This window comes from Oncorhynchus masou, chromosome 20, assembly GCF_036934945.1.
Source record: "Oncorhynchus masou masou isolate Uvic2021 chromosome 20, UVic_Omas_1.1, whole genome shotgun sequence".
Lineage (NCBI taxonomy): Eukaryota > Metazoa > Chordata > Actinopteri > Salmoniformes > Salmonidae > Oncorhynchus > Oncorhynchus masou.
The window spans coordinates 14,461,478-14,472,444 of record NC_088231.1 but is presented as its reverse complement, the minus strand read 5'-3'; the positions used below and the strand labels follow the sequence as shown (position 1 = coordinate 14,472,444).

Below are 10,967 nucleotides of genomic sequence, written 5' to 3'. Positions count from 1 at the left end.
GAATTGATCAGAAGGTGGGTGGAAGCCAATTGGATAAACGCCCTATCCCGCGTCAGGGGAGGAGGGCTTGAGCTCAACGCCTACTTGTCAAATAGGAGTTTCTCCTTTCGACTGTCAATTGAATGTCTATATTGGACGACAACTTGGATTGACACAAGACACGAGTTTTTCCGACCTAAATAATGGTTTGCTGTTACTCTTGAACACGCTCTAACAAAATAGTTGCTGAATTAGGAATGCAATGCTCCTTTTCAACAGCAGAAGCTAGTTGTTCACCCTAAAAAAAATTTTTTTAGTTGGTTGAAGTTACTTTTTTTCCGCTTGACACCCAAGCAACTTGTTGTTGGTGGCTAACTAGTTAGCGCGTGTTTTTTATTTATTTATAAAGCGGTTTTACAGCTTCTTATGCTAGCTAACTGACCAAGCCATCTAGGTAACGTTAAAGACATGGGATTACACCCGTTGGAGTTTAGCGAATGCTACCTGGACAGTCCCGTTTTCAGGGAGAAAATAAAGTCACACGAGGCAGAGTTGGATAAAACCAACAGATTTATCAAGGAACTCTACAAGGATGGAAAGCATCTCATCAATGCCACAAAACGTGAGTTTTTATGCAGTTGAGTTTATTGCCCTGGAATGGTTAAATTGAGTTGCTGACTATCTGGCTAGTTGACAGGTCTCTCCCTATGCAGTTTGAAGTTTGCTTCTTGGACTGTGCAAGCTATATGGTTAAGGTTATAACGTTATGGCTCACTCTTTGCTTGAAACCAGCTGTATCCAATCGCCCTAAACGTTGTTTATAGCTACCAAAGGTTTGTTTCTCTAAACAGCTGTGTTCAACATTTTGTACATGGACCAGTAGTCAGTTCTGGAAACAATACCTTCATTATTCAATAAACTTGAACACATTGCTGACAGGTGAGGTCTGTTGACAACCCAATTTGTTGTGCATGAACTTGCAAAATCCCCAGATGTTAACATTCACCTTTTGTCTAGAGGCCAGAACATGATTCACGTGGAATACTTTGCAAAAATGACAAGGGTTTTCCTTGAATTTAGAGGCAATAACCTATCCAAATGACTTATGGGTGTGTGACAAGGTTGAAACATAAGTCGCCGTCATCATGGATTGATTTGTGAACACTCCTTCACCTGGGTAAATATCCTAATTTTCATGCACTCTACCCCAGTGGGTTGGGTCTGTCAAATTGGTCAGGTGCCTTTGTAAACTCTTATCAAGTGTTATTTGTCACATCCATCGACTACAACCTTACCGTAAAATGCTGATTTACAAGCCGTTAACCAACAATGCAGTAAAATAAATATAGTCACTTTAGTTTATTAATAAATATTTTAACACAATAAAATAACAAGGCTATATACAGGGGGTACCAGTACAGAGTCAACATACAGGTTAGTTGAGGCAATCAGCTACCTGGTCATTGCTGGAACAAAGCCCTGAAGACACCACTATCTGTCAGGCAAACCGGTTAACTTAATTTAGTCACTGTTAGTTGATTTAACTACTGCTTTTAGCCCACTGCAAGCCTCTGAGGTTTCCTTGTCATTCATAAGTCAAGGATTTCTAGCAAGGCATGCCAATGTGTCTTCATTACACAAACACTGGTCTACTTTCATCTCTCCTTTTTCTAGGTGCAAAGAGATTGAATGTCACATTTGGAAAAGCCAGAGAAGAAACAGAATATTTCTAAAAATAAAGAGTAATGTGACTTTCACTGGCGGGCCTCTGTTTAGCAGGCCATTTTGGGAGTTATCAGGGACCAACATGTGCAGCGGAACTCTCTGGGGCAGCCTCAGACAGACTGTTTGGAATAGAACCACCTCTGTTATTCACATTGCATGTGAGCTTTAATACAATGCGGAGTAGTGTAGCTGTAGGTAGCCCACACAATTAGTTGTTCAGGCCAGGAGAGATTGCTTGCTTGCTTTGACAATTGATTGTCCCTTCCTAGTGCAACTGGTACTCTATTGGTCTCATTAGAAGCCAGTGATGAGCTTAAGAGTTTATCGGTTCACTACAATCGGTGATGCAGCCCAGAATAGCTCAGGTCAACCTCTTAACCTTCAGTGCAGCGGACTAAAAATAGTGTTTCCGATGTTAATTTGCAGTAGGCCACACTCCCACTGTAAGAAAATAAACATTGACTTGTCTGTTTAGGCATGTACCCTATTGTTATGCCAAAGACTTGAAGGTTCTAGAATGGAAAGGTGAGTTTATTTCATTATGCAGGTAGCACACACCCTCTGCCTCCACACAGAGCATCACCCTGCTAGGCTGGCTCTCTGCAGGGGGCTCAGTGGATGTATGTTTGGCCGGCCTTGTGTTGAAGTGGGCCTATCTTTTGCTGGTAACATCGGGCTCTAAAATCGCTTTTTATTTTTCTCAGTTTTGTTTCTCCAGGTTTCTGCTTTCCTTGTTTTTGTCCTAAAAATAACACTTAAGTAAATATATATTTTTATTGAAAAAACAATTGGATGTTGTAAGTCCTCAACAATGCTTAAACCACATCAAGACACTACATTTGATCTGTGAAAAATATAAGAAATTTATTATTTTTGGTGAAGTTACCTTGTATTGCAGGTGAGCACCAGCCAGAGAATGTTTTTTTTTTAACTGAAATGTCTCTAACGCATTTACCTCAGGTGCGGGGGGCTGTCTTAATCGACATCCACGTCTTCAGTGCGTGACAACCCTTTTAGAATGTCAAATCAGTGAAGAGGCTACTGTGCTTTATTTCATGGAAACGAACAGAAATAGGCTAGGTTATTAGTGTTGTAGATGTCTACCAAATCATGACATTACTCAACTGCCAAGAGGCAAAACAGCAGCAGGTAGCCTAGAGGTTAAGGGTGTTGGGCCAGTAACAAAGGTTGCTGGCTTGAATCCCCGAGCTGACGAGGTGAAACATCTGTAGATGTCCCGTTGAGCAAGGCGCTTAACCCTAATTGCTCCTATAATTCAACCAGGATAAGGACGACTTATAAATGACAAACGATTTATAAAAAAATAATGTGGCAGACAGTTGGCTGTGCATCAACTTTGACTTGTAGGCCTAGCCTATTTCCTAATGTGCTTACTGTATATGGCTGCTCTACACTATAGCCTTAGCCTAGTTAGCTAGCTAGACATGTGATGTGGGTTGAACAGAGGGTCAAGATCATCTTTGTCTGAGATCAAGAACAGCGTTTATTTTAGGTAGCAGTGTGTACCTGGTTTTATGTCCTTATTAAGCGATAAATAAGATGGGATCGGTGCAGTCTGTGCCCGCGTAAAGTGGCATGTGGTGTCTTCACTCGTCTCTTACACCTCTAAGCTGCTCCAGTATATACAGTGTCAGCTTTGTGCACTCACTCACTTCTCTGCGTGAAGTCACAGCCATGAGCCAACACCAAGTTCTCATTACATTGACTTAGAACAACTGTGTTTAAGACACAGCAGAGCATCTACTGACATCTGCTAGGTCTAGTGAGACAGAGTACACGGACTAGACGGGTTGGCTGTTTTTCCGCAACAATCGACGCGTGCGCACTGGGGCAATTGGCTTAGATTGTTGATCACATGTAAACTATATTTCGTCTTCAATGTTTATTGAAAACATAAGTGCTCCTTGAGCAAATGTATTTGTCTCATACGTCATTGCTGTTGTTGGTTGGCTAGCTAGCATGTTTTTAAATTGTTGCCATGTTAGCATTGACATGAATGTGTCAAATCGTCAAGAATAGACATAACTAGCTGAAATGAGTCACTTATGATTCACCACATGGCAGTTTCTCGTCATGGTAGCTACCTGGCCATCCAGAATCGCAACAACTCAAACCTCTGCCCCATTTGAAGCGTGTGCATCGTTTTTGTGACGTTGTCAGCTAACCCATAGTCCCTCACTGGCTATGTTTCCATTAACTTGTCCAGTTTCCATTTACTTTTTGTTTGTTGATGACATTTAGGAAGTTTGCATAGAAAATAGATGTGACAATTCCTGCTAGAGTGAGATTCCATTTAACTATCTTGTCTGTTGACTAAAAACAGCTGGATGCAATGACATCACACCTTAGCATTTTTTTTCTCTCAAGAACCAAGTTTCAAAAATGCAGTGGTTAGTGTTTCCATTACCCATTTAGGAAAATTGCGCATTAATTAATAAGTTCTCAGATCTGCCGTTTTTAGTTGTAAATTTTTTTGCGACATTGTTTTTGTCGAATATATCATGGTCAATGGAAACCTGCCTACAGTCTGAGATCAGAGTAAAATGTCTCAGCAATTGGCTGTACTTGTTTGACTTGGTTTTATCTGCCTTTAGCCTCTTTGGTTTTGTGGTTGAAAAGAGGCTTGCTTGGCTGTGATTCAGTGAGATGATCGTCATTTATCACCTTTGCAATCAGACCACGTTGACCGGAGAAATTGACTCGGCTCTCTGGCATATAATCCTCACGGCATGTGAGCCTCCCATCGGCTTCATGGCAACATTAAAAGTTATTTTGTCAAAGGGCAGATTCAACATTACACTAATCTTCAGTTAACATCCAGAGATTTGGTGTCACTCCCTGTATAAATATCATGTGATGAACTGTAGCCTGGTCCCAGATCTGTAGGAGTTGGCTATACAGCACAAACAGATCTGAAACCAGGCTAGATGAAGGCTGAAGTTTGAGTAAGGTAAGGACTAGGGATGAGGAATGTTGCGCTCTCTTGGGCCAGTCGCTGCTGTAGGATCTTCAAGAGCAAGACCCAGGGAATTCCACAAGTTCCAAGTTACTCTGGTCTAGCTTTGGCCCTGGGCCACTCTTTTCAGTCCTACGCCTGAGGGGGATGTCCCGCAACAGAAAGTCTTAGATTTTTGGGGGGACGGAAACGTGCAAACAGGGCCTTTGGCCAGGAGCTAGCCTGTTACATGGAAGTGCCCACTAGAGGGACAGGCCAGAGGATGTGCTCCTGTTTCAAGAGTGGTTTCCTCCAGAAGTCTGCCTGCTCCATACCCCCTGTTACCCAACTCAACATGTCAGTCACTTATTTTAAATTTTTAATAACTTTTCATTATGTTAGGGTTTAGTCTCTCATTGGTCATAATTGAGAATGTCTGCTTTTCAAAGAACATCCTGAGATCTCCACGGGAGCTTTTCTTGTGAGAAGTATTACCCACTAAAACTCAGTCTTGATTTCTGATAAGTGTCTTCTATTAGGGCTGGGTGAGATGTCTAATGTTTAACGCAATGTTCCAAATGCCTGTATGGCAAGAATCAAGGTTATTTATTTTTTTATATATGCACCTTTCCACTCACACTGACACCAAGCACCTCTCCTGCCACACAACAATGAAAGAGCATATTCTTCCTCTGACAACAAGCTGTTTCAACTCTCTATTTGCATTTCAGATTTATACCAATATAATCAGTCATATTGAAACTGAAACAAGACATTATTTTACTGTAATGGAGAACTTAACACTTAACCTTTAACAATGCCCTTTTTATGTCTCAACTCTCAATGTCAAGCAGACACTACTAAAATGGGGTGTGTCAATGAACATGATTTTGGAAAATGATGCTCAGTTTGTCGCACGCAGAATTGTGGTACCGCTAGCAGCATTTTAGACAGACTTGTGTTCTAGATGAGCATAGAAATACACATATAAGGCATTGGCAACTCATTTTCATTCAGAGAAATGAGCATCTTATCCAGGAAGGACACTTGCTCTAAACCAAGTGGACAGGCTATGTTAGGAGGGTGTATTCATAACAGTTCTACTGTTATACCTTGTTAGCAAGCAAATAGATCCAAGTTGGCAAGACTTTAAAATATAAATATTAGCTGGCTACTCACTAGCACAGGGTTAGGCAACCCTGGTCCTGGAGTGCTGCAGATACTTCATGTTTTTAATTAAACTAACCCTGAAGACCAGGTGGGTTGAATTTAGACAATTACTGAACTGATCAATTTGGTAAACAATTTTTACTTAAGTACTAAAGTTGTTTTGGGGGGTATTTACTATTTATATTTGACTACATTATTAAAGGAAATTATTAACCTTTTACACAATACATTTCCCTAGACACAAGTACTAGTTACAATTTGTATGCTTAGCAGGACAGGAAAAGGTCCAATTCACACACTTATCAAGAGAACGTCTGGTCATCCCTACTTCCTCTAATCTGGTGGACTCATTTAAACACAATTTACAAAGGAAGCATTTATGTTGGTGTTCCCCTGGCTGTAAAAAAGTTATAAAGGAAATTAGCTTTTCATACATACATTTGATGTATGTACTTTGTATTTTTTCTCAACCATGACAATTGTGTACTTTTTTTCCTCCTCTGGCCAGGTGTGGTGCCTAGTTGGAACAAAATCTCTCAGTACCTGTGGCACTACAGGAACAGGGTTGCCTACCCCTCCAATAGCAGGTGGTCTTATGCTTCAGTGTTTGATATGCGCTCATATTTTATAATGGCTGCTAACAGTGGTTGGTCATTGGTGGTAGTGCATGGTTCTGGTAAATTTAGTAACAAAGGGCATTTTCATAGATAAACTTAAGAACCAGAGAAATTATTATTCCAAAAAGCACTTTAAACTATTTTTATAAAAATTAATTATTAGTGGATCTTAAGGTTGAAGGTTTATATTTAGCCTAGGTATAATTTAACAAACCCTAAATGCATAGATTATCACAGGCTGTTTGAAATACAGTGCATTGAGCATTAATTGTGCAACAAAGCTTACTTAGAACAAAAAAGAGAATCCACTTCAATCAGTGTAAATGAACGGGAGGAGACCTGTTTTTAAATAAGGGTTTTTAAGCCTTGAGACATGGCTTGTGTATGTGCCATTCAGCAGGTGAATGGGCAAGACCAAAATATTTAAATGCCTTTGAAAGGACTATGGTAGTAGGTGCCAGGCGCACCGGTTTGAGCGTCAAGAACTGCAATGCTGCTGGGTTTTTCATGCTCAACAGTTTCCCGTGTGTGTCTGGTCCCCCACCCAAAGGACATCCGGACAACTGTGGGAAGCATTGGAGTCAACATGGGCCAGCATCCTTGTGGAATGCATTTTGAGGCTGTCCCGAGGGCAAAAGGGGGTGCAATTCAATATTGGGAAGGTTTTCCTAATGTGTTGTACAGGTGTAACGGATGTGAAATGGCTAGCTAGTTAGCGGTGGTGCGCGCTAATAGCATTTCAATCGGTGACGTCACTTGCTCTGAGACCTTGAAGTAGTGGTTCCCCTTGCTCTGCAAGGGCTGCGGCTTTTGTGGAGCGATGGGTAACGATGCTTCGCGGGTCTGTGTGCAGAGGGTCCCTGGTTCGAGCCCGGGTATGGGAGAGGGGACGGTCTAAAGTCATACTGTTACACAGGGCTGCCTAACCCTCTTTGTGGAGATCTACAGTCCTATGGGTTCAGTCAACCCTAATTTAGGATAGCTGATTCAGCTAGTTAAGGGATTGTTGTGCAGCTAATTAGTAGAATCAGGTGACTGAAGCCATAGGACTATAGAGCTCCAGGAAGAGGGTTGGGCAGGCCTAACTTACTGTATCATGAATTGCTCATTAGTTACGATTTTTACGCCATATAGCCCAGCCCTTCCTCATTCCTCTTAACTTTTTTTTTTTTTTTAGATGAGGACATTGAGGAAGGAAGTATCAAGCTGTCATGTGGAACTAAACCAGGCAATCAGTTTGTGCTGATGTGACGGACGGGCTATGTTCAGTACACCATGGCAACAGCTTGACTTCCTCTGGTCAACTGATGACCACTCACAAATTAAGATGTTTTGTCTTTTCCTTCCCCCACATAATTTTCCCTGTTAAAAAATAAACAAGCCAAGAGGTTTTGCAGCTTTTTCTGGGTGTTGGCAGGCAGGCCAGAGTGAGTGTACGGGCATGATTCGGTCTGGCAAGCTACTCAGGCTCGCTCCTATAATCGTATTACAGATTCCGCCAAAGAGCCACATCACAATCTTTCATTAAAATCACATTAACACAGACGTGAGGTCATGCAGGAGGAACTTTTTCCATCCGTCCAGTACCATTCTAAACAACACACGAGGTTCTTTTATGAAACTGATACCAGTGTATATTACCTGGGTTTGATCATGGTCATGACACTCAGGAGTCCCTTTTATGGTGCAGGTGTTTCAGTTTGCTGAAGGCTCCACCCTCTTTCCCTTGGGCGGCTCTGAACTCCTGTACCTTTTTTAAAATTAATGAATTGATTAAAACCAGTGTTTCAAATGCCTGACTCTGAAGGTTACCTTCAGGGTAAAACCAGACGGGCCATATCCGCTTGAAGCCTCTCCCTATGCCTCTCCCATTTAATAAAATGCAGAGGTCTAGAAATGTGGACACAAGGACAGGGAATTCTCACTCAGCCTATGCAACTAGTTTGACCAGTCAGAGTGAAAGCTAGAGTCCTCAAATTCAGAGCCTGTTGTAGTTGTCTATTGGATGTACAGGGGCTGGGAGACAAAAGTAACTCCCAAGGAGCTCCTGGAATTTCTTGGGATAAATTCCTCTGCTGACCTTTAAAAAATAAAAAGTATAGACATGTTTTGATGTTAAAGAACCCTGAGGGTAGAAATTGGGTAATGCTGTTGTCATGAAGGGTAATACTATGGAAGATTGAAGGGGGGGGTCGGAGGGGTTGAACTCTGAACAAACTAGAGGCGGAACGAGGGTGGCCTCCAGAGGAAAATGGTTGTGCCTGTGAGTGGAACAGAGTTTGGCTTCTGACTGGAAAGATGGGCGAGTGGAACAGGAAGGATTGGGAAAGGCATGGCCGTGTAAACAGTTAATTGGCCCGTGAGGCCCTGGGTCCAGCCGCTCTCTAGCTCTGCCTGTTGTGCTACTTGGGTCAGCTGTCATCATCAGATAAGCTGGCTAACTCCTTGATCCTGTTTGTAGTATACCCCTCTGTAGTAATCATAACAAACAGTGCTCACAATGAACACAGCGTGCACTTTGTTGAGAATATACAACTAAATGTTAATGACTCTTCTACAGAAAAACATCTGCTCCAAACAGGTATTTTAATGTCTCATTGTAGTAAGATTGTTTGCGTTGGCTGTTCTAGTTGCTATTGTTTTGATACTTTCTACCGAAAGGAGTTAGGCTTTACTCTGCCTACTACAAGGACTAGACTAGTGGATAGTTATTTTTAAGTTGGTAGAGTTAGGAAGTACAGTAGTTTGACAGTTTGCAGCTACACAGTGGGCCAACCATTACAGTATCCAAAAACGAGCATACTTGGGAATAGCATCTCAAAATTCAGCTTTGCGGAGAAAAATATCATGAATACATCTACTATGTGAGGCAAATGTATTAATGATTCACCCGCCTTACTACAGTCTGAGGTGAGGTCACTTCAACGCTTAAGATGCACTGAGCTATTTTTCAGCTTCGCCACCACCCTCCCCAGTTTCACTAGGCTGCTTATGTTTGCCACTCCTCCTTCAGAATAGCTGTGCATGGAGTGAGTCGCATTAGCAATCCAGGAAACTTTTAAAAGGATGCGTCAAAATGCATATTAGTCCTACTAGATTGTCATGGCTTCTTTGACTTCACCATGGGACTTTACGGGGTGTTTGTGTCCGGACCTGAACTGGCTTGGTTGATGTGGTTGTGTTAACTCTGCTGCTCTGAGGGAAAACCATCACGTCATGAGCAATAGGTTGTACACTAGTGTGGTACTTAAGGTCCAGCACAAACATGGAACCGGTTGCAGTGCGCTGTGGGGTTGAATGAAGCATGAATAAGCAGTCGGATTATGCTGCTGAATGTTTATTAAGTAAGGCTAAGTGTAGGGCTGGGTGATATGGCCGAAATATTATATCACAGTATTTTTATTTGTTGAATAATACAAGTTCTACATTTGCTTCATGAGGAGTGGGTGATCCCAGGGTGCTTCATGAGGAGTGGGTGATCCCAGGGTGCTTCATGAGGAGTGGGTGATCCCAGGGTGCTTCATGAGGAGTGGGTGATCCCAGGGTGGCATCACATACATTCAACCAAAACTTTTTTATAATTTCTGCACTCCATTGTAGTGGTGGAAAAAGTACCCAATTGTCATACTTGAGTAAAAGTAAATATATGTTAATAGAAAATGACAGAGTGAAAGTCAGAGTAAAATACTACTTGAGTAAAAGTATTTATTTATTTTTAAATATACTTAAGTATCAAAAGTAAATGTAATTGATAAAATGTACTTAAGTGTACATTTCAAATTCCTTATATTAAGCAAACCAGATGGCACCATTTCCTTTTATTTTTTTAATGTGCGGATGGCCAGGGGCACACTCCAACAGTGACATAATTTACAAACAAAGCATTGTGTTTAGTGAGTCCTCCAGACCAGAGGCAGCAGATGACCGGGGATGTTCTCTTGATAAGTGCGGGAATTGGAGCAATTTTCCTGTCCTGCTAAGCATTCAAAATGTAATGAGTACTTTTAGGTGTCAGGGAAAATGTATGGAGTAAAAAGTACATTATTTTCTTTAGGTATGTAGTGAAGTAAAAGTTGTCAAATAAAAATGGAAAAGTACAGATGCCAAAAAAACCGACCTAAGTACTTTACACCACTGCCCAATTGAGAATTTCCACACTGCCACGTAGGGCTGCACGATATGGGCAAATCTAGGATTTATTTTTCACCAAATGTTGTAATTGCGATTTGACTTGAATTAGTGCAAAGCTGTTGGAATCACTGAAATAGAACGACTATTCTAAATTCTAAAGTTAGACTGTAATAGTGGGCACTTAATAGTTTTTGAGATGACAACGAATTAAAATGTCAGGAGTGACAGGGTATGAATTTAGGTGTTTCCTAGGGGACCCTGTAAGCTTTGGCTACATTGTTGCTAAGAGAACATACATGTAGCTAACATTCTTGCTTTGCATATTCCTCTTTGATTTAGAAGATACTGTTGCACAAACAAACATGCTGATTTCAGGTCTACACCATCAC

At 41.4% G+C, this 10,967-nt stretch overlaps 1 protein-coding gene across 1 annotated transcript in view; it reads left to right on the top strand.

Moving 5' to 3' along the window:
- Positions 1-107: 107 nt before the first annotated feature.
- LOC135506999 (rho GTPase-activating protein 10-like) overlaps positions 108-10,967 on the top strand; it is a 61,093-nt gene continuing 50,233 nt past the window's right edge. The window contains 1 exon segment of the mRNA XM_064926459.1: positions 108-601. Within this exon segment, the coding sequence (XP_064782531.1) occupies positions 448-601 (154 nt within the window). The 5' untranslated portion in view covers positions 108-447.